Source organism: Gymnogyps californianus, chromosome 2, assembly GCF_018139145.2.
Source record: "Gymnogyps californianus isolate 813 chromosome 2, ASM1813914v2, whole genome shotgun sequence".
Lineage (NCBI taxonomy): Eukaryota > Metazoa > Chordata > Aves > Accipitriformes > Cathartidae > Gymnogyps > Gymnogyps californianus.
The window spans coordinates 29,275,379-29,301,428 of record NC_059472.1 but is presented as its reverse complement, the minus strand read 5'-3'; the positions used below and the strand labels follow the sequence as shown (position 1 = coordinate 29,301,428).

The 26,050-nt window shown below is 38.8% G+C and overlaps 3 protein-coding genes across 9 annotated transcripts in view; 2 read left to right on the top strand and 1 right to left on the bottom strand.

Moving 5' to 3' along the window:
* Positions 1-2,941, top strand: part of WWP1 (WW domain containing E3 ubiquitin protein ligase 1) — a 67,910-nt gene extending 64,969 nt beyond the window's left edge. For all 3 annotated transcript variants that reach the window (XM_050892758.1, XM_050892755.1, XM_050892756.1), the window contains exons 22-24: positions 355-451; positions 757-829; positions 2,010-2,941. In XM_050892758.1, coding sequence (XP_050748715.1) covers positions 355-451; positions 757-829; positions 2,010-2,109 — 270 coding nt within the window. In that variant the 3' untranslated portion in view covers positions 2,110-2,941. The remainder of the gene's footprint in view (positions 1-354; positions 452-756; positions 830-2,009) is intronic.
* Positions 2,942-4,170: 1,229 nt separating this feature from the next.
* Positions 4,171-20,386, bottom strand: RMDN1 (regulator of microtubule dynamics 1). Of its 5 annotated transcripts, XM_050892761.1 has the most exons (11): positions 20,117-20,386; positions 19,495-19,606; positions 16,663-16,750; positions 14,751-14,910; positions 13,990-14,079; positions 13,276-13,331; positions 11,034-11,121; positions 9,361-9,391; positions 7,920-8,053; positions 5,805-5,854; positions 4,662-4,709 (listed from the first exon to the last, which is right to left on the bottom strand). In XM_050892761.1, the coding sequence occupies exons 1-10, from the start codon at positions 20,270-20,272 to the stop codon at positions 5,816-5,818; spliced, it is 954 nt and encodes a 317-aa protein (XP_050748718.1). In that variant the 5' UTR covers positions 20,273-20,386; the 3' UTR covers positions 4,662-4,709; positions 5,805-5,815. The 5 variants fall into 5 exon arrangements, with proteins under 5 accessions (XP_050748716.1, XP_050748719.1, XP_050748718.1 ...); XM_050892759.1 differs by lacking the exon at positions 5,805-5,854 and having other exon boundaries at positions 4,171-4,709; XM_050892762.1 differs by lacking the exons at positions 5,805-5,854; positions 20,117-20,386 and adding an exon at positions 19,736-19,949 and having other exon boundaries at positions 4,171-4,709.
* Positions 20,387-21,119: 733 nt separating this feature from the next.
* CPNE3 (copine 3) overlaps positions 21,120-26,050 on the top strand; it is a 31,321-nt gene continuing 26,390 nt past the window's right edge. The window contains exons 1-2 of the mRNA XM_050915770.1: positions 21,120-21,210; positions 23,736-23,789. The gene's annotated coding sequence lies outside the window, so the exon portion shown is untranslated. The remainder of the gene's footprint in view (positions 21,211-23,735; positions 23,790-26,050) is intronic.

Here is a 26,050-nt window from a genome sequence, read left to right as displayed (position 1 = left end):
CAGTCTTGAAATACCCAGAGCCTGTGGCTAGGCTATTGCTGTGTTTAATCAAAATGGCAATAGTCTTCATATAAAGCATGGGCATGATTTGTAGTTTAGTGTAGAATAAAATAGATAAAGGTTTTTCTTATTTGCTGTTCCCAGCATTCACATTGTAATGGTCGACAGTGTATATAATCTGAAATCACTGTCTTCTCCTTCCACTCAATTTTGCTGAAATCAAGAAAGGTAAACTGTTCTCAGGGTGGTGTCTTTTTAAATGGAATTATACTTTTTCAACAGTCTCGTGGGGTTTTTGTTTTGTGCCAGCTATGTTAAAGATTTTTATTAAGTAATTTGAATTTCTGTGCCTAGTTTGTAAAAGAAACAGACAATGAGGTTCGCATGCGACTTCTGCAGTTTGTCACTGGCACTTGCAGATTACCACTGGGTGGATTTGCTGAACTTATGGGTAAGTAAAAGATGACCAAAACTTTTATATTGTAACTGTTCCATTTGCAAGTGAACCATGCTGCAAGTGTACAGATAGCAGGAACTTCATGTACATCAGCTTTTATATCAGAAAACCCATGAATACATTTATAAATGATTAGCGAGTGAGCTCATTTCTATGAGAAGAATGTTCATATTAATGTAACATGGAGTAGCACCTAATGAGCTCTGTCTGCTGTATCTGAGTTGTGTCTTATGTCACGTATATATCACGTGTGCTACTTAAAAGGAACAGATTACACTTTTTTTAATCTTCTTTTCTAGGAAGCAATGGTCCTCAGAAATTCTGCATTGAAAAAGTTGGTAAGGAAACCTGGTTACCAAGAAGTCACACTTGGTGAGTTGTTACATGTAAACTTTCTGTACCTTTAGTGGTTCTCTCTTCTGGTCTTGCATTGACCAAATCGAATGAAATCTAATTTGAATTGGTTCTCTATCTCCATCTTCAGCTTCTTTGATTGCTCTGACATGCCAATATTGAAAACTTTTCTGGTTGCCCTGTTCTTAAATTTTGCTACTGCACTGTACACAGTTTGTCAGTAACGATCTATCAAAAGTATGATATTCTCCTTCTTGCATAGAACAGAGAGGCGTTTCCCTAATGCTTTATTTTAGAGAATATTAAATAACTGAACAAAAGTCATGTTGCTATTAGGTATATACAGTTATTAGATAAACTTATTATACAGTAACATTATAAAAGATAAATGTATAGTCATGAGAAAAAGTAGCGTGAAAGAAATCACAGCAAATGTTCAAAACAAGGATGCTTAGCCAAGAATGCAGATGCTTTTTCCTGCCAGGCTTCAGACTATTATTGGCTTGGCATTCCTATGCCAAACTGGTGCAACAGGTACGCGGGTCAGTTTCTGGTATATATTGTGTGCAAAAGGGACGCACCTTCCTTTGGCAACATTGTGACACTAATATTCATCACACTTTTAAACTATTCAGGGAATCCTCCATTCTACCATTTTCTCCACTGGCGCTGTTTTTTCAAGTGATTATTGCAAGAGTTAAACATCCCTCTTTGTCTAAGATAATTTTGGGGAAGACATGGAATGAAACAGAATTTTGGCAGAAGCCTTTTAGGGCAAAGTTTAGAAGGAAAAAAAACCCCTATATCCAGGCATGTGTAAGAAGGAGAAAAATTCAACTTTTTCATGCTCTTGCTGGAATTTGGAGATGCGTCAAACTAGGATGATATTAAACTTCATGGTGAACATTTCCTTTTCTGAGTATTATAGTTCTCTGTATCTTGGGCTGTCTTTAGTCTCCAAAGGTTCTGTTTTTTATCTGATGTGATAACAGTCTTTTGTTTCTTAAAGTATTCCTCTCAAACTTTGTCTGTTTTTACTGCTCATAGAAATGTCAAGGCAGTGAGATTGCACTGACTGCTATTTCTTCCTTTCTAATTGCTAGATCAGTTTTAACTTCTGCTATAGCAGTTGAGTTCTCTAGTGTTCTACATAGGATTTAGATGAACTTAACAAATTTTTTTTTTTTTTTCTGCTCAGTTTTAATCGTTTGGATTTGCCACCATATAAAAGCTATGAACAACTAAAAGAGAAGCTGCTCTTTGCCATTGAAGAAACAGAGGGATTTGGTCAAGAGTAGAAATGGCTTCTAGTCAAAAAGGAGATCTTGCATAATAAAAGGCCCAGCCAACTAAAATTGCACACTTAATTGTATATAAGCTTTTTGTTCTGTACAGTGATCTTTCTGGAACTCTAAAAGTATAATTGTTCTCCGTTCTTCCACAAAGATATGCAAAACAGTTCAGCCTTTTCTACTTTTATTTATTGCCCTTCCAAAAGACCAGAAAAACCCCTCATAAATTTTGAAAGCAGACAAGAGACTTATTTAAAATATATATAAAAAATATAAATATATATACTAATAGGCTCTAGTTTTATAGAGCTGTAAGTGTATGAAAAGTTGCAGCCATTCAAAAGGGCCTGGATTTGCTTTATCTTGGCTTTATTATTCAGAAAAATGTTTAAACTGCTCTGTGTTCTCTCTTAAGAAACATCTCCAAGTTTGTTTTATTGCATGGCTGTTCTAAAAGGTGTTAAAGGCTTAGGCCAAACATATCCTAATTATGTAGAAAGATGCTGCTGGTATTTGAGACGACAGAATATGTTGTTCTGTCAGTTTAATTTTTTTAAATACGTAAATAGCTGATATATCCCTCTCTACTGATGTAGCCAAGGTCATGAATAAAGCCTTTACTACTTGCACAGGAGTCATGTATAGCAACATGAATGTGATTTAATGTTGAAAGGAATTGGTGCCACTGTTCTGACTTACTGTAGGAGCTGAACAGAATATTTTAATTCATTTGAGCAGCATTGAAATTTGTTTACGTATTACCTTGGGTTATTACCACAAGGATGTTAGGTAATATTCAAAGAAAAAATAATAATAAAAGAGTAAATATTACACATTCTCTCCTTGGTCTGGTGTCTTACAGGTTTCTTTTTTGTTGTTGTTTTTTGTTTCCCTTTTCAATCCGTGATGTCCTTTTTACAACTTTGTAGAGTCTATTAATGTAAACTGAGCTATAAGGTATACAAAAGGTAATGTGAACTTTGCTGCTTTCTGTGTTCATGTTCAGTTTCAGTTACTGGATCTAGTAAACCCAAATAAAATGAAAGTTACATAAGCTTTGCACAGACAAAAAAATTCTTAAGTATTAAATACTCTCATTCCTCTTAAGTTCTTACAGAAATTCAGATGTACCTGAATTAAGTATGTCTAAAACCTATCATTCTTTTATGTAGGTCAAGTTTGTCCTAAGTGCACAATAATATAAAGCCATTTTAAAATTAGTTTATTGGCATTGAGGGCATTTGCTGAACTGCAAAGATGTGTTTTTAAAAAAAAAAAAATGAAAGTTTAACACCTTATTCACATGAATTATATTAAATGCTACTTTTAGCAAACTGTGCTTCCTTATTATAGAGTAAAAACACGTTTAAAATTACCATTTGTATTACGCTTTAAGTATTAACTGTAAATTCCATTACATTTAACTTATACAGAATTTTGTACACACATGAAAATGACTTCTTAGAATATGATTAAAAACACTTCTGTAACATATCATATTGCACTGTTAAAAGTGTACATGCAGAAAAAATAGCTATATCTGTTCATGTATCTTTCCAATACAGCAACTGAATTCTGCCAAAATTTTATTTTTCTACATACTGGATTTTCTTGAGGCCTTGGATTCAATACGCACAGCTTACTGTGGAGCTGTTAACCTGCACGTAGCTTTGGTAACACCAGTAGTGCAGTGGGCCCAACAGACTGCTATCTTACGTGAACTTTCTGTAAGATTTTCAAAAATTTCCACCACTTCGAGGGTTTTTCATGCTACACCAAATATCTTCTGCAAAACCATTTTCATAAATATAGCATTAATTTCAAGTGCAAATCCACTTAAATTATGACTTATGCTGGTTAGAATGGAGGGAGCTTTAAAAAAAAAAACACCAAAAACAAATGTGAAAGTGTGTGTGGCTTGCCTAAAAGACAGTTAAGAGGGCTGAATGTCACAGAGTTGAACTTCATTAATTTGCACTAATGACTGACTTGATGACCCACTACCAACTGCTGAATTTTGTGAATCTGTGAGTAAGTGAACAAAATAATAATAATAAAAAAGACAGCACATCACAAGAATGTAGTTGCTTTATTGTTTTGATAATTTTAGCTGTCTCATAACTGCAATAGTTTTTCCTGTGGGTAAGGGTTAGTAAGCAAGGAAAAAACCAAACCCAGTGGCCTTCTGTACATGTATATGATCTATTAATCGGTTTCAAAGGGCTGACTGAAAGCATGGCTCTTGAGGAAAAAAAAACAACCCATAACGACTTATGTACTTGTGCGTGTGCACGTACAGTTAACTTAGACTTTCTGGGAATTTCAGTAATACTGCATTGCAACTCTTTCTTTTCCTGTTTGCATTCCCTATAATTCAGCTGTACTTGGGGGGAGGGAGGAAGATAGCGAAGAGAGGGAAGGCAGCAAAGGCTGGAGATCAGATGAGGGAGCCAGTGAGGTAATATGACTTGAAGGAACTATCGTGTAGTTCATGGGTTCCTGTTTGTTCCTTTCTTCCTGCAAGCAACTCAGCTGCTCTTCTCTGAACACTCAACAATCTCTGCTTGGTACCTGGATGGCCTTCCTCTTCGTGCAGATACTGTTTTCTGCAGCAGAAAAGGCACAGAGTAAGCTGCCTCTGCCACAAAGCTACTAGAAGCAGTTTTGTGTATGGCAGATGTTTTGGGTAGTGTATGAATGCAGAAAATTTGAAGAATCTCTCTGAAACACTACATGTCATCCACCCCGGGACTTGACATATCAAAGACTTCATTTTGATGCTCTACTAATAGAAAAGTAAGAATTACTTTACCGTAGCGGAGAAAATTATCTTTTAACTAGTTTTGTGATGTGAGGCTAAAATTAAAGCACTAGATTGTCTTTCAGCTGTGGATTTTTACTACTGACTTGGCACAGGCTTGGTTTGTTAGTGTAAGCAATTTATACCCTTCTTCATCGGCCTCCTACAGATCACAAGATCCTTTTCTATTAAAGCAAATACTAGGTAGTTGTAGTCAATTTGTTCTAGATTGTTAGACTTTCTACTGGCAATACTATGTGTATTTGATTGCCTACCATTTTTTCATTATTTGGTCCTCACTGCATATGCTGATGTCACCCATAAAAGGATTTTCTTAGGTGTTCCCTACTTCACCTTTTTTTCTTTCTAAACCCCAGCCCTTTTTGCAAAGTCAAACACTAGCATTTAAGTGTATTGGAATTAAGATTGCTTGTGCAGCCTTAATGAGAAATCTGTAGGAGCATCTAACAATTTGAACGTATATTACTCTTGAAGGCCGTTGAACCCCACAGAAGGAGAACGCTCTAGAAAAAATTGCAGCTTTATAATTATGTCATGGCCCTGTTCCTCCTTTCTTGAAAGTTATGCTAGTCATGTTTCTTATTCCTCATACATAATTTGTAGCCGAACAGTGTAAAAAACTTAATTAAAAACCTGCGCAACCACTGTCCCAGCCTTTCCCCTCCAGTATATACCCTGCTTGTCCATGAAGCCCTTTATTCCCATGTAAATCAACAGACAGGATCACATAATGAAACAGATCTTCTAGTTGACAGTTTAATTGAAATGACATAGATAGCAAGTGTAGGCTATACTTTTATTAACAGCTTCAATAAAATGAAGTCGTGTTGGGGGTCTTTTTCCTATGCTGCTCAAACCTGAGGCACTGAATTCCCATTACCTTGTTTCTTGTTATATAGAATTAAGCAACTCCAAAGCTTCTTTCTGTACCTGAAAGAAATAAAGATAACAAAACAGTGCCAGGTAGTTACAGCGTCTTCTAGCAGAACTCACCATGCAAGCACCCAAACGTTTCACCACAGTTCTGTAAGTTCAGAACCCTCCTAAGACTAGTCGTTTTTCTTCTGTAGTTCAAGATGCTCAACACTTGAAACGTGAAGGGGAATAAAACCACTTACTTAAGCCAGTGCCTTCAGTGTAATTCACTTACTTACTATATGTAGTAAGTTTATTTGTGTTGAATACAGATGATTAGCTCTTGATTTGCTGTAGTCCAATAGTAGCATGTAGTAAGTTGTCCTATGTCTGACCATAACCAACCAACCTAGGCTTTCAAAACTCTGCACAGCGGCTAAGGAAGTGTGAGAAGACTGTTTCTGAGACTCCCTTTGCCTGGGTATTCTGGGTAAAATGTAATAAAATTTGAATATGACCTCTAACATCTATATTAAAAAGACAAAACAAAACAACCAACAAACTTCTGGTCCTGACAGGGCAAGCAGTGCAGACAATGTAAGCCAGATACTGCAGATACTCAGAGGTAACAAATGTTCAGAAAACCTACTTATGCCTACCTCTGCCAAATGCAGAGACAAGAATTCCAATTTCTTTGCACAGGCCAGTTTCTTTCTTACTGGACCACCAAGTCTCATTTCCAAAGGATTTTGCATTTTACACATTCACCCAGAGAATGGAGAGAATGCCACCTCTCTCAGTTCAGCAGCTCTGCACCCTTCTAGGAGATAAGGAAATAGATGTTTGTACCAGGAGGCCAAGCACGGCTGCAGCAGATAAGCGGTTTAACAACTTGGCCACTGCACAAAAATCGCTACTGACTCCTTCTGCGTGGTTTCTAAAGAAAGGCAAGCTTTTGTGATCATTGGTTTCACATGTGCCTCCAGCTACTAGTAACTGTCAGAAGAATTGACCAATTTCATACATAACCCAAGACCACTACTCCTTTAGGCTATTAAATTCCCATAAATTTTGCAAAGCAGTGGAGGAATGGAACCCTTACTCCTATTTCTACTGAAAGATGTTACTCAAGGAGCTCACTTTTGGGACAGTTTCAGCCTTACTGGAGAATCTACAGAGGGAAACCTCAGTAGTGTTTTTTCTGAGGTGTGAAGTGCAAAATCCTACCAAAGGATTTCTTACAATTAGGACATTCAGAATGTCACAAACACGTTTGGATGTTTTCTGTAACAGTTAAAGCATCTCACACTGCACCTTAATGCTAAATGAATTAAGAGATCAATCAACCGTAAGAAAAATCAACTGGAAATCAGACTTTGCTAGTCCTGATGCTAACAGGATTGTTTATGAAAGATAGATAACTGCAATTGCTGTGGTTTATACTGAATGCAGTATTAGGTCTGAACAAGTCTAATGGATTACCCCTCCTGGAAGTACTCTGTATGTGTTTACGTAGGAAGCCGATGCCTACCCATCCAAACCAGGACCCCTCTGAGCAGTGCAAAAGGGTAATCAAGTGCCTCATGTCACCTGGCATTGGAGATTCGCTGTCAAAGATACATTACTTCCATTTGTCTCAATTCAGATAGTCTGAATCTCTCCCTAGGGGCCTGGGAAGGACTGCAACGTGAAGTTTTATGGATCTAGCAAGTTTTTGATACATCCACGCTTTTTTCCTTCCTCCTGTTCATGTGGTTTTTAGCTCTTTCAAAATATGATTTCTACTTTTCCAGTTTTAGGCATATGAAAAGTGAATCTCTGCTCACAGAGACACAGGTTAGCTCAGGTGCCTGCCTTAACTTCAGCACCACAGTTAAGGGTGGGTTGTTGTGAGCACTACAAGAGCATCATGAAGAAGAAAGAATAATAGTTCTTTATTATAAACAGAATATTTCCAACCATTATGTTCAGAAGCAGTTGCCAACATACTAGAATTTTTTGGTGTCTGGATGTGATCCTGGATCATAGGTGCTGAACTACAATGTACTCTGAGTTAACTTTAAAAAACATTCCACTGCCATGACGTCACACGTGTTGGTTACAATATATGATTGTACGATTACAGTTCTTAACTTCCTACCTGTTTGTCCTCTTCTGTATGTGCAGGATACTCCTTCGCTTTGCTTAACCACAGAAGAGCCATCTTTTTATTGTTTAACTTCAAGTATGTCTTCCCCAAAAAGAGCAAATTTTTGCTGTAGAAATTTGGGTCAGCTGTATAGAGACAGGAGAAAAGCTTTAAATGAGAGTGAGCAGCATATTATGAAAGCCATGATATAGTGTCATTCCTTTAAATACTTATTTCACAGAAGATGAATAGTGTTTTGGCTTTGGATCAAAAGGAAGCCAATGTAAAACTTTTACTTGCTAGATTTTGGTCTCATACAGTTACATTAGCTAGCAGCTTGTTAGTTAATATACTAAATGAAACTAGATTCCTCACAAAGAGCAAAGCAGTGAGCTTAATGCATAACAGCTTCGCTTTGCAGATGCTGTGCTTTTTTGGACCTAGTAGGTGCAACATGCAACGCAACCAGCTTAGCAAGTATAGGCAAGGAAACAAGGGCACATTTCCTAGCTTCAGACCACGCACATACAGATACTAGCTCAGCTTCTGCTGCATAGGAAGAAAACTTAAACCTGTTTGTACTCACATTTAACGTTTTTTAAGGAGGGATTTCAGAAGTTGCTTTTATAAAGCATGCTTTGGTTATCAATCCTTTTTAAAGCCTAGTCTTGCCTACTGTTCGTACTTATAGCACAGGCTTTCTCTGCTGCTGGATCTAAGGTCAGGATTCAAAACATATGGAGTTGTTCTGCAGGCAAATTTTGAGATTAAGTCCAACGTTCCAGTTCACAGGTGCATTACTTGACACCCAGGGGAAGATACACAATGAACTTTTCCTTTTAACTTCACACCGATATAACTATATACAAATCTTTCATAGAACACTGTCTTCCCTTGTCTTCCTTTATCTTTCAGCTAGTCAGTTTTGCTTATGGCTTCACTCTAGGAGAAATAATAGGTCCATATTTTCTTTTACATGGGGACAGTTTTACTGCCAGTTAGATTGGCACTCTGATCCAAATAGCTTCTGAAATAATGAAGTGTGCTTTCTCTGTTGTTCTATTTAGAATACAGCGGACTTTTGAACTTTAAGAAAATTCAGAAAAAGTGACAAAATTCCCTTTTTCGCTTGCTTCTTCCCCCTGCATTCCAGTTGAATGCCTTGGGGAAGAGCACTTTGTAACTAATGAAGGTACAAATTTCACTTTAATACTTATTCTGAAAAAACCCCTCATGTTACACTCTAAGTGATGATAGTAAGCATATAACATACTTTGAGTATCTCTGATCAAACATTCCAGTGTAACAGTCTAGTGTGTTGACTAGCACAACAGCCTGAAACGTTTGTCAGCAGATCATACACTATTAAGATAATACCAAAAGCTAGAGTACCAAAAGCAAGTCATCATTCATAAAAGATACTATTCAGTCCAAAAAAAGCTGTAAGTATTACCTTCCTCTGCCATGTGGAAGTAATGAAGAGCCTGCAAAAGATAAGGTTGTCTTCTTTAAAATGGAGAATAAACTGAACACAGTAGTCAAACTAAAGCCTTACGTGCATGCTTAACATAGCTGAAGGAGGACTTCCTGTCCATGATCTTATTTTTGTTAATTCAGCATGCTACTGATGGTTCTCATTCAACGTACAATCAGATCTGACATCATCTCAACAGAACTAGTACTTATCCAACTATTCCCCTGCCACTTCCTCCATAAGTACAGTACCTCATATTTGTCCCTAGCAAATTGGATTGTGTTTTTCCAGTCTTCAACTTGTCAAGATCATTTTGAATTTTATTTCTACCATCCAGCATATCTGCAGTTTCCCCCTGGCAGTTGTCATGTATAAATTTAATAAATGAAACAAATCTTATGATTCAGGTCATTAATGTTGACAAATACTTCAGGGAGAACTGGTTCCTACAGAGCACCAGTTAGTATCCTCTTACATGAGGATAATCCTTTATGAAATCCACAGACATTTTTCAACTAGTTTCCCATCCTGCACATCAGAAATTTCAGTCCATTCCTACCTCTTCCCGACGTTACTAGCTGGAGGGAAAATACTGTCAGAGAACTTAAAAGTGTGGACATATCTACAAAACAGGTTTTGTACTGAAACTGCAGAAGTCTTACCAGTATGGCTCAACTACAGGTTCTGGGACAAGTTTGCTTCTTCAGCCACTTTAAGTGCTACAGAACTCAATGCTGGGACTGGCATGATTCTGCAGTATTCGAAATCCTGGCTGACACTTTGTATTCTTCCGAGAGTGACTGTCAGCAAAACTTACAAGCTTGACATTCCATTAAAGAGTTTTATTTTTCAATCAGAGCTTACATTGCTTTCTGTGTAACAGCAAACAGCCTTCTACAATTACTTTCTAGTGACTCCTGCCCCCCCACCTTAAAAGAACACAACATAGTGGGCCAGTTATTGGTTGATCTAAACAAACAAAGATTGTAACAGCTGCAGCAAACTCTCCTATTACCAATTTAATTTTCAAGTTTCTATATATGCACAAGTGTTTACATAAGTTGCATACTGTGTTAGACACCCTAGAAGATATAGACCTGGACAGTATGTTTTAGGGTGTATGACAGCAGGAATTTTCATAGCAAAGATGAACGAAAATACTTTCAACTGAAAAAAAACACCATATGTAGCCAGGGGATGAGAAGGTATTTGTTCGTGGTAAGTAACAAAGCAAGCTGTTGCTTTTTGCATTTAATATAAAAGGAAAAATTATAATAGTCCTGTCAAATAAGTACATGGTATAACACCACCACATAAATTATCAGCACTGGAACTAGTACAGACAGTTGTCTGCAATAGATTATAATAGTAAATACAAACTAAGTTACATATGGCTTGTTATTTTCTGCTGCACAAACTACATGAAATATTTTTCACTATTCTGTGTGCTACAGCTGAAAAAAATTAAAGATTTATATGTTTTTAGATATGTCACTCTCCTGTTATACTCTCATTTTATTAATGACAGTTGTACACTCACAAGTCCATGCTTATTCCATAAGCAGAGGTTAGCTTTGTCAGGAAAGTTAGTATAAGTGTATCAGCAGCTTTGTTGGGGGAATAATAATCTGTGAAACATTTCCATATTGTACCTCTTGAAATGTGGAGGTTGGTGGTGTGGCAAATAGCGTCGCAGCTATTTTTCTTTGATACCATGGCATTTCAGCAAAGGAGTAACACCTGGAGCAAAAGGAAACATTTGTATATACCCTTCACATTTTTCTCTTGTTTTCGAGTAACTTTCTCATATCCTGGATGTCATAATTGTTGTTTCCAAGAGTCACAACAACTCCAGCCACACTGCAAGTCCTATAAGCAAGTTCTTACCACTGTACAGCAAAATAGCAGGATGTTTGAAGTTGCTGCGTGGCTCTGCTAAAGGAGTTTTGGTGTGTCTTTTACTGGGAACTGCTATTACATTACACAAAACTGGAGACGATTATTAACCATGAGACAGCTTTTGAGCTTGAATGATTTTAATGATTTATATTTGATATTGTTCTAATATATTTGCAAAAACAGGGCATGAGTTTGTGTATTTGATACTGTTCTAATATATTTTCAAAAACAGGGCAACTGAGTAATGTCATTGCCTTACTTCAACACTACCTTGTTTTTCTCAATTATTAATATACAGCAGATCTGCAGTACATTCCTGAAAGACTCTGATCTATAAGAACGAAAATAAACCAAAGAATCAAACTACTGTGCTCTAGGCTAGGCCGTTCTATGCTGTCTTCCTGTCTATTAAATAACAAAGGTAATCAGTCATCTATCTTAGAGATGCTGAAAGGATTAAACATTTGTTAAGTATTTCAAATATGTAGAACATTCCAGGTGTAAACGTTAAACAATGCTATTCACTTTATTACCCTCCCACAATGAGTATAAAAATATTATTAAATAAAAATGGAGCACTCTAGAGGAGGTGAAAAATTAATAAATGCAAATATGGAAGTGTTCAGAGGAGAGGGGGCAAGGCATGGAATACACAGTCTGATCTGAAATTTTGCCATCGGATGTGCCTTATCAGAAATGCCAACAAAAGAGGGTCAATCCAGGACAGACTAGAAAGAGAAAGGAGAAAATTACTCAAGAATTGGCTGATAATAAATCCCAGTTTCAGAGGAAGATGCTCTGGGATTCAATAATGAGTATATTTAAATATACAATATGGGGATATTTTAGTGCCAAAAGCAATAATAATCTCACATTCCTGATCATCTTTTCTAATTTTCCTCAGGAACAATGTCTTAAGTACTTTGCAGAACAAGCTTCCTATCTCAAAACTGACCTTGAGGCTCATTCACAGTTGGAAGCATATGCTTCTGTTTAGAAATTTGGACCACTGCAATTGTTAGGTCACGTGGGAATGAGTGGTGGACGCCAAAAAACTGAAGTAAGTTTGTAAACTAATAAAAAACTCTGGAGCAGTAGATTGCAGTTTACTCTGATACTCATGAGTCCAGAAAAAAAACATAGAGAAGGTGGCTGTGGTTTTCAGTATTTTTTTTTTGTTTTAAGCTACAAATACATTGGCTTTATTGATTTTCAATCTCTCAATCTTACAGTAGAGATTTCCTGTAAAACAATGTAGCAGCTTTGGTCTCTTTCAGACAAATAACCAGAAATGCTGTCTGGAGCCTCTCACTAACACATAAAAGATACTGCTTTCAACCCCACCGCTTCCACAGAATGTCCTGGTTAGTATGGAAAGTTGTACTTCCAGTCCCTTCGCCTGCTATGTAACAGCAATTCTTAGTACCAATTTCACTGAGCAGTAAATTCAATTTCAAGAGATTTTTGTTAATGCATATGCATTTATAAGCTGCCTTTACTTAAAAGTTATATTTAAAACACAGTATCATGACAGATAATAACAGAAGTATTTTAGGAACACATCTCACTTTTGATAGCTTTTCACTATACACAGATTGTATTAAGTTGCAGCCATCACTGCAATTCAATGTAAATTCAGCGTTGAGTTTTGTCTCCGTTCACACCAGTAGAACAAAATGAGTACTACTGACAATCTCTGATGTCTGCTATGGAAACATACTTACGTCTGCAAAATGAGTTTTTAATAGTTCCATACAGTAAAACAAATAAATTGAATGAACAATTATTTTTCATCTTTTTGAACTGCATAAGAATTAACAGCCAGACTTTTTCAAGGCATAACGTCCTATACCCGTTCAATAGGTTTTCATGTTTGCATCAACTAATTACAAGCCACTGAATTATGCCAAGCATTTCTGCAATTCATATAGGACATTTTATATTCTGGCATTTTTCTTTGCCACATGCTAACTTTTGTTTGAAAATACGCCTTACCAAATGCCTATAAGATGAATTGTTGTAGCATCTTTTGGATTCAGTTCAATGGCTCTCTAGTGAGGGGGAAAAAAAACCACAAGATGTAAAAAGTTGTTCTGCCACATCTGGATTAAAATACATTAAAAAAAGTAGACTTGTTATCCTACTGTTAATTAAACCAGATTAATAGTGTGTAGAATTTCAAGGTGATAAGGTATTTATTCAGTGCACAACTAAGTCGGCTCACCTCCAAAAAACTGAAGACACTGACAGATTTCTAAGCACTTCTGTTCACTAGGTCATTAAGAATTTCACATGAGACTTGGCATGTTCAGATTTTGATGTAAGTTCTGGTGATATAAAATCAGTAGTCCTTTATCTTCTCCAGTATTTGTCCTTTACTGCTACACAATCCACAGTTAAAAGGACGGCTGCACATCCATTTCTCAATAGCACAGTTACATTTTATCTAGTCCTAAGAGGTGTCAAAAGCACTTCAGCTATTTCAAGACTCCCTTCTACAGGCACTTAGTTTACTGCAGGAGATAATTTGTACTCCTTGTTGCTGAGGCATTCAGGACTGTCACAATAACCCAAAAACCAAAGTGTCACCAGGAGATTTGAACAGAAGTACACTTGCAAATTTTTGCCAAAGAATAGTTCACAACTGCCACACAATCTGCATACTGCACGCATTAATGCTATCGTATGCAAAAAACCTGTTTACATTACCTGGAAGTGCTCTTTGATTACAATGGCATTTCCAATTTTAGTCTTGATTCCTTCAAAATCGCCAACATCACTGAGGCAAATTGCATACCACTGTAAATCAAAGAACAACAATAAAACATTTAATACAGCACTATAGCTATTAACGTTAAATTAAAAAAAAAAACCAGAACAGCTGCCACCACCACTAACAACAACAAGCAAGAAGTATTTGTTATGAACAGCTCAGGCAGCATCAGAGCAACCTGCTGGTCTGCATGCATAAGGGAATCAATGTCCTCTTCTCATCCAGGATGCTACCACAATTAACTATACTTTGTTACCTCTCTGCCTGTGAGAGAAGCAGCACAAAAAAAAGAGCAGAACGAAGCCAGAGCCTGAAGGATTCCCAGTGAAACTCTGTAGAGCTACTACTGTGCACAGAAACAGCATGCTGAATGTGGGGCGTGTGCAACATTTTTAAGGCTACATCAGGGAAGGACGAGCTGATTACATCAGCTGTAATCAACCCGATCAGTCACCTCTTTCCATGGTCCTGCACACATTTAACCAGTTCCCATTTCCTGTATAGAGGAAATTGAGCTGCAAAAGTCTGAACCCTGATCTTCCAAAAAAGTTAGGGAGAATTAGAAGTCTCACTCATTCTCAACTGAAAAGTTAAATTATGCTGAAGTTTGCTGAAACAGCACAATGACATTTGTTCCAGTTTCTACTGGCAGAAATCAAAGAACAAGATTTCAGTTAAGTTATTTTGCTTGGCTCACCTTGTGCGCTGCAAAATTTGATTCATTTTTTTCAAGTGCCTTTTTTGCATACTCAAGGGCTTCATACGCCAGTTGTCTTTTCTCCTGTGCAGAAGTACTACTAAGCTGAGCTAGATCCCGTGATGCCCGCGCCAGCCGCCATAACAACTCTGCGTCATCACTAGTTAGGAACAGAAACACTAACGTTTTAAAGCAATAATGGAAACAAAGCAAGCAAAGGTCTTAAACCAGTCTTTCAATATGTATCTCAAGTGGGTGATAAGACAACAGCATATCATCTGTCATTCTATGCTATATACAACCCCAAGGTAACACACAACAAATGAAAGCCCTCCATTATAGACTGTCTGACAATACCTTTGTTCTGCCATTCTGGTCTGTGAAGCAAACATATCCGTAGGAAAGGACTTTGTTTTCGCAAAAAAGATGCAGATTTAAAAAAACCCAACAGTACCACTCAAAACATCAGAAGGAAAACAAGGACTACTTTGTTCTTAGCTAGATGGTATTTTTTCCAGCATTCCACTGATTTAACATTTACTAGGAATGTTTGAAATAATATGCATCTTTTTCCCTACAATTGTACCTAAATAATGAAATTCTTCCTAGAACAACAGTGAAAAAACAGATTAGTCATACCACCACCACATAAAGCTGTACATTTATTTATATCACTATATCAAATGGTGTATGGTATGTTATAGCCAAAGATAAGGGATTTTTAAGTTTTATTATTTTGTTAACGTATTGTTTTGAAACACTGCTTGCACTTTACTTTTAGCTAACTACCAGTTTAATTTTGGCTTACTATTTTAATAGAGACTTTAATATTATATTTAGGTTTAGAAAGTCTTTCAGAGGTTCTGGCTATAAAACTCCCCCTCCTGCCTCCCACCCCCCGCCCCCAACAGGAATACTGAAGTCAAAACTACCAGAAACCAAAAATATTAAAAAGCATACACGAGTTATTGCTAAACTCGGAGTATCAATAAAAGCCAGTTTTCGTATCTGGAGTAAAACTGAGTTACTGCTCACAGCGCAGCAGTCCTGCTCTAATTAAACACAGTAACACAGAACTAGCAGACTCATTTTTCAGCCAAGTCACAGAAGTACTGCTACTGGAATCATTACTCTTCACAGAATAATTAGTATTGTTATAAACTTAGTAGCAAGCTCACACCTTGCTTATGACATGGTGTCTCTTACAGGCTAGGACCTTCACTTAACTTCCCAGGCTTTATACTTGCGCCCCTGGCAAGAACGAGGCGGGGCGGGGGGGGCGGAAGAACTGAAGGCAACTGAACAGTTGATTTCCCCCAGAAGTGTTCTAGGAGTGAGATGCCTTGTCTCCTCCAAAGGAATGGACTCTTCAGTTTGCAACGCATTTTCTGCTTTTTCCTTAAACAGCTTGTCCCAGTTTGCTTATCAGTAATGTTGTGCAGTTAAGACATAACTACATGACTAAGGAGCTTTTTTTGTTCAGACTCAAATCCTAACATGAGACAAATGAAAACAGAATGAACAGCTAGTCAGCAATGAAGAAGAAATGAAACAGTAACTCTCAAAAATTTTCAATACCTGAATTCTAGGTACCTTGATCATTTAGTAATGCGTAGACACATTATGAGTTTTTGCATTATATTTTAAAGGATTCTTCAAGTAGCAAAACAAACAAGCAAAAACCCCTCCTTTGCAGGACTGAAAAACTTGAGTGTTAACCCTCACCTTCAACAGCTACCAGTCCTTTATTCATTTTTCCATTAGGAGGAAAAAGATCAACAGTCCTTCTTTCCTATTTACGTAAGAGTGAAAGCAAGGTTCTCCAGCATACCACAATGAGAACTTAGTTGAAAAATTGATACAGAAGAGCACAGAAAAAAAGTCACAGTAGTATCTCAATGCAATCAAGTACCTATTTTTATGCTGAACCAGCAACCGATACAGCTTTTCAGTTTCTCCACTCCCATACAGGTAGTCTGCTTGCTCTATAACTTCTTCCACTTAAGAATGAATTAAAATTGTGGAAACAGAAGAACAAATTATATGTAATTAGGACACTATAGCAAAACCAAAACATTTTAGAGCAAGAAACCTATCTGAAACACAAAGAACAACTGATGTAGTTCTTTTCTAGGCCATCATTCCAAACAACTTACACACACAGCAGGATTGAATAAGCCACATTTACAATGAACAACTAGGAAGAGAAACAGTGCTGAATACACGCATCTCTCATGAAACTACAAAACAGCTTTCAGCAACAGAGCTTTGGATGCTTAACGGATTTAACATTCAGAAGTGTCTTTCTCAATGCATCAGACTACTAGAAGCAATTTGTTTTCTTCTTTGTGAAAATGGCAGAACGGGGGGAAAAAAAGTATAAAAAAATATGACCAGGAGGGCAAGTGCAGTAAAGATCTGACAGTAACAAACCCCCTTCATTAGTATATGTACAGAATTTAAATCTAGTAATAAAAATGAAAAAAAAAAAAAAAATTTTTTTTTTTTTTTTAAATACTCTTCATTCTCAATCTGGTTCCATAGTTTTGCCAGACTATGACTACAAATTGAGCAGGTCCCGTTATCTTACTCAACAAACCAAAATGAAACACTGCTCAAAGGTTTTCTGACTGAAGTCCTTACGATTTTCACAAACACGACTCCAAAAAATACAGTTCATCTACTGAAACCTCTATGTGTTCAAGATACTAAAAGCAAAAATAATTTTGAAAATCAGAATTGGCTTTCTAGAGTATCAATTTATGAACTAAGTACCCATTGTTCTTATGATACTTTAATTCTTTTTCTAGAAAATACTTTAAAACACAACAGAGATGGGGGAGTACGATTTCCACAACTGGCTGAATATAACAATATATAAATAAATACAGTATGTATATACTACATAAAACAGCATTCCAGAAATGGAAATATCAAACACCACACAATACAAGATTCTAGCATGAAAACAGATGGAATTAGGAGGAAAAATACCCAAAGAGAAGCAGGTATATAATTCTACTGAATTATATAACTGTACAGAAGAACAAACTCGGAGTTTACTCTTCTGCCAACATTAAAACATGAAAAAATTACCTTTTAAGTCAAAAGCCTTGTTTAATTTCTTACAGAACTTTCAGCTATGCTTATCATCTCTTTGATATTAGTCCTGGGTCCATGATCAAACTTCTAAGTCAAAACATAAGCTCTACTCCCCCCTTCATAAAAATTAATTGTGTTTATAAGCTTTCTTTTTTTGAGTTATCTACTGAACATGGTAGTCATGTTTCACAGCGGCACAGTTTTACTTATAGAAGAAAAAAAACATTGAAGGCTACTAAACACAAAAGCCTCCTCTTCAGCTTAAAAAGATCCTCTAATACAAATCACTGAAGATCAGGAAAGCATTTTGGATAATTTTTAACCGTGCCACCTCTAAATGCCTTCTATCAACCATTTCAAAGATAAGATAAGATAACGGTCTATGTGGACTTTGGATTTTAGTGTCCAAGATTAGCTTCATGGTATGTCTTCAGTATAATCTTCAGTGAACTGTTACGTTTGCTTGTTGAGACTCCCTGAACACTACTAACATATCTAATGACTAAATGCTCACAACTCAAACTTCTGAACACATTTCCCACCAGGCATTTTATGTAAATTATTAGACTTTTATTTCTTTAAGAGTATTTTTCAGGTATTTCTTTTTTACTCTTATTTTCACCATATCTACTACTTGTCTTGCATAGAAAGCCCACTAACATTGCTTTTCTTGGCAATGTAAATGCCAGATTCAAGTGAGAGTACTAGAAAAGACCAGAGTTAACTAAGTAGTGTTATTTATGTTCCTCATGGGAAATTTTCTTGTTTGTGTACTGAGCAGCTATCTTAAATCTATTCACTGAAGCTCCTTCTATTACAGCAATGAAACAGTTCCTTATCCGTTCAAAAGTCTATTGTCTGAATTTTTATTTCTATAAGCATAAACATCTAAAATGTTCCTCTCTTTGAGACACCGAAACAGGTTATCTGAACTGACTACTATCTAATCTACACAGTAAGCATACATTTCAATTAGGCTCATTCTCCATTCAGTTAGGCTTACTCTAAAAACCCCTTAATTTACCATGTGATAGACAAGTTCTAAGTCTGCAACGATATCCCCTTTTAAGATAGTTACTTTTCTTCCAGTAGTGAGACTATTCAGACCTTAAGAAGGACATTTTATCACTTGTTCTATTCTTTTCTGGTAGGTAAAGCAAGGCTTTTCTTCCCCTTTTCAGTGTGACAAAAACAGAATTTTGTTTGAAATGCAATCTCAGTGCTGCTCAGCTAGCTTAAATGGGAATCGCACTGTGTTCATCTTGAAAATCTGAACTAACTGAGATTTCTAGAAATTGATTAAGGTTTGGTCTGCATTCCTAACTGAACCATATCTTTCTCAATAAGAGTTATTTAAAGCTGGGGCAACCAGTTAGGTATCATACACCTTGCGCATGTGTTATATCCTAGACAGGATGAACTACTAGATCTGCTTTCAATAACACTTGAAAGAATCACCCGTTAAACTGCTGCAAGACTACCCTGAACCAATTCAAAAGCATCCTGTCATGGAAACACACTGCATACAGTCTTAATAGAGAAAATAAAAAGCATTACACCATTTTCCTATATAGTTCTGGCACTAAAAATTTTAAGTTTCGCATTAGAATAACCTACGAACTTCAAAATTTGAAAATGTTACCTTTGAAGCTTGCGTGAACCTCAGCAAAGCCAGAAATCAGCTTGTGAGCTTCATAAACCAAAAAGCACCCTGTTGAAAGCGCAACCCCCCTTTGAAGGCTTTTTGTAAGCACCTGCATGGGATCACAAGATATGTATTAATAAACATTGTCACTCCGAGTTAAAGAAGCTTTTCCTCGTCTCTAACGCCAGTTATATTTCAGATTTCGAACGGAGAAAAGACTTTTAAAAGTTAAGAAAACCTTCATAAGTAAAAAACACCACGTCATCAAGAGGGTATTTTCTTTTTAAGCTTTTTCAACAGAGGCTCGTAATTACGCTTTAAAATCTGAACAGAGCACTAGACTGAAAATAAACCATAAATATGGAGCAAACATAAGGTGAGAGGCAAAAAAAGCAAACTTGTGTTTTTCAAACAAGCACAGGGATCCCAGCTTTTGCAAAAATGAACCAGCCCTTCGCTACGTCCCGCGATGCCGGAGTCTCCACAGCTGCTCCCTCCCCCCGCCCCCCTCCCCGCCGGCAGCTGAGAGGCCCCGGGGAGGCGAGTGGCGGCCACACGGCCCTGAGAAGACCCTGGAAGCGGCCGCGCCCGCGGCCCCCCAGAGCGGCAACCCGGCTACCTCGCTCCCGCCGGCCCCGCGGCGGGCGCCGGGCCCCCCCCGGCCCCACGGGCCGCACGTCGCGCCTCCCGCCTCCCGCCGGAGCAGCCTCCCCAGGCAGGCGGGGCCGCGGCGGAAGGGCCGCGCCACCACCAGCGCCGCCACAACAGCAGCCATCGCCACCCAACGCCGCCGACACCGAGCGCCGCCGCCAGCACCGCCCCCCGCCGGTGGAGGAACCGGTCCGTCCCCCAGCCCTGCCCGGGCGAGGCGGGAAACAAGGGCGACGGTCGCCCGTTCCGCCTGCCAGCCCGCTGCCGCTCCGAGCGCCAGCCATTGCGCGACCCCGGGACCCGAGCCACGCCTCGGCCCCAGCCGGGCCGCCGGCCTAGGACGCGGGGGTGGGTGTGAGGGAGAGGGAGAGTCTGCGCATGCGCCCCTCCCCCGCCGCGACCCCGGGGCGGGGCGCGCCCGGTTGGCGTGGGCGTGGCCGCCGCGGGCGCCAGGGGTCCGCAGCCTCCGCGCTGCCGTCGCCGGCCCCGGCAGGTGAGGGGGCCGCTGCCGCTCCGCGGGGGAGCGGCGTTGCGCGCCGTGCCGCTGTTTGGGGTGGGATTGGGCGTTGTCCGCCGGCGAGGCAGAGCGCTCGGGGGCCCGGGGACGGCGGCCCGTCGCCTGGCGGGGCCCCGTCGCCTTCCCGTGCCTCAGGGGCCGAGTCCTCCGCCCGGCCGGCCGCGCGGGCCGTGCGTCAGCCCGTTTGCCGCTGGGTTTGCTGCTCCTCCGGCCCCGGGGAGAGGGAGCTGATGCCTTCCGCGCCTCGCTCCTTCGAGCTGCCGCCCGCCTCAGCCGCTTCACCCCTGCGGCAGGCGAGGGCTGCCGCCTCGTACAGCGGAGAGGCGTCCCGGGCTGGGGCTGGGGGCAGGGCAGGGCAGGGCTGGGGCTGCAGGCGGCGGTTCGCGCCGCGGGCGGCAGCTGCCCTAACCGTCTCCTCTTGTGAAACATCCCCTCAGGTGGCTGGCCCGCTTCCTGCTCCGAGGCGCAGGCAGCTCTCTGCGGGGGATTGGACGCGAACTTCTGCGGAGCTCGAGGAACCAGTCGTCTGATTCGCCGTCCCTCAGGTAGCGAAACTCGGTGAAGTTAAAAGCTGTACATTTAAGTACATTTAAGAGCATTTTAAGTCCCGGGTGCCGATCTCTGTGGCGGTGTAACGCTACTCTGAAAAGCGCCTTCACCCTTTAGAAAGGAGACTGTCGGAAGTCATCATCGTTCCTAAAAAAACATATGCTGTTCTTCCCGAGCTGCTGTTAGAGTGGGTTGTTGTTTTTTCTTTCTTCATTGCGGTTGCACGATATGTGTAAGACAAAACTTAGCTGACGTGCGTGTTGTCATAATTTACTCTTCCACTAGGGAAAAGTTAAAATATGAAACTTATTCACTTTTGCTTCCATACTCATATCTTCAAAGTGCATTAAGTATCCTCAAGGTAATATGCGTCGCCCTGCCTCCAAAACTTACATTTGTTTTCTTGGGAGTTTTGTGTCCCTGAAAGTTCAAGTTAAAGATGTTTCTGTGGTGGTACAAAAAAGTTTATTTAGTAAAAGTAATTGGAGTCAATCTTAATCCCAGATTTTTTTTTTCAATTGACGTTTTAAATTTTATGTTTGTATATATATAATCACAGAGGTAAGATGTTTCAAAGGGCATGCAGAACACCAACAAGCGTTAGAAGGAGAAAAAGTAGGCAAGAAAGATGTGTAGAGGAGCAACGAGAACCAGACCAAGGTGTTTTTGTTTTTCTGTTATGGTGTTAGGGAGAATGCAGTGTTTATATTTCAGAATTAATCTATACAAATCCATGATATGTGACTGTTAGATTAATTTTAGTTCAGCTATTGAAAGCAAAAGTCCATTTCTGGAGTAACTAAGCCATTATTAAATGTCATCTGCCAGAATTCCAAGCTGGCAGTGCTGTACCACAGTGTTTTTACAGCCTTGTGTTATGCCCAAGGCATTGACGTTTCTCCAGAATTTAAGGCTAGGGGGAAGCCATAGTAGCTGTTTTGTACAAACACCACCAAAGATCCTTCTTTTAGGGGTAATAAAACTAAAATCTCAACTCCACAGATAGGTTAATGTTATTACCTGGGGTGGAGTTTAATCCCCCCCCACCCCCCTTATTCTGATTTAGAATCAAATGCTGTTATTACCATGGTTTCCTTTAGGAAATACCTTTTGGGACAAAGTTGAGTAGTAAGATATGTTTTTTTCCTTCCTTATTAATTCTGTTTATTTTTCAGTGAAAGTCAGGGTGTTCCTCCAACATAAATAATACAAGACTGAGTTAGTATTTGTAGGTATTAGGTCCTGTGAAACACAACAAAGTTACTTCTATTCTTGAATCAGTTAGGCTAAGATTAATAACAGCCCCTTCTAGCATCACATTTGAAGTTGTGGTGTGGCTTGTGGAAACAAGTGGACAGGAAGTAGAATTATGGTGGTCTTTACTGTTTTATGTTTAATTTCTTTCGTTTATCTTTAATACTGCTTTAGATGAGATGCTGTTGCGCAGGGATTTAAAAATTACATTATTAAGTATTTGAAGGATTTCTGATTGTAGGAGTTTTGGGGCTGGGTTGCTGGGTCCGAGCTTCTGTTTAAGAAATAGTCTTAATGATTTGGATCACTTGCTTCATACTTTCTTCTGTGGTTGAAAGAAGACTGTATCCTGTAGATCCTTCCCATCCTGTAGCTGGATCAAGTGCACATGTTCACTCAGTGCTTTACGCAAGGCACAGTTAGGAGCCAGCTGAATTAGTTCTAGTGGTGGCAACTTGCTGCTGGTGCTTCTCATATCCAGGAGGGTTATTACGAAGTCCTCATGTTAGGTGATTAGCACATGTGCAATAATCTGATGGTTCCAGGAAGTAGTGTGATTGCTGTGAGCCTGTGTTCAGAGCCACTGCCTATGTATATGTGGGGCATGTATGATGCCTCCCAGGTACAGTGAATGCAGAGTACAAGTAGCTGCTATGATACAGAATTGAAGGACAGCTGACTGGAGAGCTCTTGATTTGCCTGTAGGAAGGTTTGAAATATATCTGGGCTATAGTAAAGTGTAATTTTGTGATTGTCAGTTGCAAGGTAGTGTTATTGTTTATACTGAGATACAAAATGGTGTGCCAGACCATTGTGGGATAGTGTTTTTATGAATTTTTCTTAGACAACCTTTAGCGGCGTAGGAAAGCATAGGTTTCCTAGAGCATAAGCCACATTGGGAGCTTGCAAGCCACTGATTTTGGTCTACTTACTTTAAAACACTGTCACCTTATTGGAAGAAAACCATTACATGAATAGGACAAAAAAGGTAATCTGATCTTTGTTCTTAAAATCTTAAAGGGCTTTTCTTGCTGGACTTTTTAAATATCTAATTTATATTACACTTTGTTCTCTAGCAAAGGCTCTGAGTTTCCCATAAATCATCTTTACAGTGCTGCTGTCATGGATGCGTAAAACTGTTGGACAGTTTATTTATTTTAAGAGGAGCTGTAGTTCCTCAAAGTATACGCATTCGAACCTGTTACTTTGATTGATATATGGGAATAACAATTCTTGGTTTTAATTTCCTTTCATTTCACATTTTAAGGCTACTATTGAAGCTTTAGCATTCTGCTGAGAAGCCCAGAGGCAGACCTCTGAGGTAAGTTACCATGAACTAATTTTTAAGAACTGGTATTTGTAACAGTGAAGTGTCACAACATGCCAGACTTGAAATGGACTGTAAGAAGGATTAGTCTAAAACATGTGCTCACTTGCATCTTGTTTCTGCAATAAAATGCAGCAAGTTTTAGTGAGATACAAGTTTTTCTTTCTTCTGGGCAATGTTAATTATGTAAAGTCAGTGAGTGGCTCTACACAGAGAAATTCCAATGAAGAATACACAATTTAAGATACTATTCAAATTACATAGTTGATAGATTGTTTTCCATAAAGTAATTGATACAAAAACATTCTGATGAAACATATATGCAGGAAACACATTTTCCCCTGGTTGAATGCTGTCTGTTTAAAACAACTAAATTTTGAAGTCAGGAGATCAGTGTTTCTTCATTTTCTTGTTCAGGGCACAATATTACCTTTTATAGTTTAGCTCACTTGGATCAAAACATCACCCAAAATTCTTAAAATACTTCTATGTGAGGAGGATGCTGGGAAGAGCCGTCAGCATTAAAGATGTGCCTAAAGGGTGAACACACATAATTCAGGAATAAAAAGGTCAACAGAAGGATGTTTAGAAATGGCTGTTTCTAAGTCATCTTCTGAACAGGCATCCTAGAAGTCAAATTAATAGTTTCTGGTCTGTGCAGTGGGATTTTTTTTTAAATAGAATCCTAAATATGTTCTTTGGCAATGTAACTTAATGATAGATTTTTATATATAGAAACTGTCTGCAAATAGTTGCCTGACTCGTTACACCAGTGTGCTACCGATCCAGTAGATAAATATTTGAACTGCCTGAGTATGATGAAGCTTGTATGATTAGATGATTCACTTCCCATAGAGAAAACAGTATCTCCCTTCTCACACACTTCTATGCCTCAGATCTCTTAATATTAGCTCTTATTTTTGTTTGGCATAATCCCCAGTAAAATGAGTTCTGTGGTCATTAGGGTTTTATTAGCGTAAACTCACTTGTTCAATTAAGAATGATGTAATTCCTTCATGCATACTAAATAGTGAATGTGAGAAGACATAGCTTACACTCAAGGTTTTGTGTGATTCTTCAAATACAGAACAATTCAAGTTGAGTTGTATTACTTTGAGCTGCTTCTGTTATTCAGCTTGTCAGCACATCAGCTAGTGCTACGGGACAATTTTATCAGCTGTGTTGCCTGTAAAGAGAAAAAGAGGAGCCAGAATTCAGATTTAGAGGTATGATTTTTAGAGAAGCCTCTAATTTTCAAATGCAGTGATGAAACTAGGTTATGAAACAGTCTTAGCCTTTGTAACTTTATATGAAGTGTCAGCTCCTGTGAGGTGGTCTGTTTCCTTGAGAATTGAAGGGTTACCTTTGAGATTTTTTTAAATACACATTTATATACATGTAGTCCAAGATCACTAGAAATTGTGTTGCTACTAGCCCCATCAGTGGAAAGAAGCATCCGTTTGTCATAATTTCATTGCCAGCTTCTTGCAGCAGACGTGGCATTTTCTGGGATTATGTTGTCATTCTGTGTTCTTTGCATATGCAGCTGTTACAAAGAGATGCTAGAGGACTATGCTGAGATTATGGATTGAGCAGGTTAGATTGTCAGATGGATGTTGTCTCCCAGGTTACTTTCATTTACATCTTGTTTTGTCCATCTTTGTGCCAGCTCTTCACTGGAACCCTTCTTGTGAAAGGCTGTTGCAAGAAGTGCTGTTATTGCTTGGTCTGAGATGCAATAGAAGAGGTTCTAAGGAATACAGGCCTAGAGGTCTTTACCACAAAAATTTCTGTTTGCAAGAAATAGTATCTTAGTCTTGTCTGAAAGAGCGGAGACTGAACAATTGCATACACTGAATGTTCAGGACAGTAAAGCTTCATATGTATTATTTCAGGTTTGGGCTTGGTTCAAGACTTTCATTTTTATAGTCTGTCTGAATAATTAATTTCTTTCCATGTTGTCATCTGCCCAGGTTCGTGGGAAATGCTTAATAATCCAAGAAGGATTGGAGCACTGCTTGTATATGGTACTGCCTTTTTCAGTGTGGCACACAGTTTACATGAAATGCTTGAGTGTAGCATTATAACTAGAAGATTAGCTGATCAGGAATAGATTTCATTAGCAGCTTCTGAAATGTTTCCCCTGCTTTTTCTGTGTCCATCTGGGCCCTGAGGTAACTACAAAATAGGGATTTTTGGTCTATTGTCATTAGTAGTTCACAGAAACTAGGAAATGTTCTATGACAGCAATAGCT

What these genes read in the sequence shown, in the direction of transcription:
- RMDN1 (XM_050892759.1), bottom strand. Translation starts at nt 20,272, where the DNA reads ATGGCTGCTGTTGTGGCGGCGCTGGTGGTGGCGCGGCCCTTCCGCCGC. An exon ending in GGTTCACGCAAGCTTCAAAG is followed by an intron (nt 16,751 to 19,494) that starts GTAACATTTTCA and finishes TTCATTCTTAAG; the next exon opens with TGGAAGAAGTTATAGAGCAA. An exon ending in CAAATTTTGCAGCGCACAAG is followed by an intron (nt 14,080 to 14,750) that starts GTGAGCCAAGCA and finishes TTTGATTTACAG; the next exon opens with TGGTATGCAATTTGCCTCAG.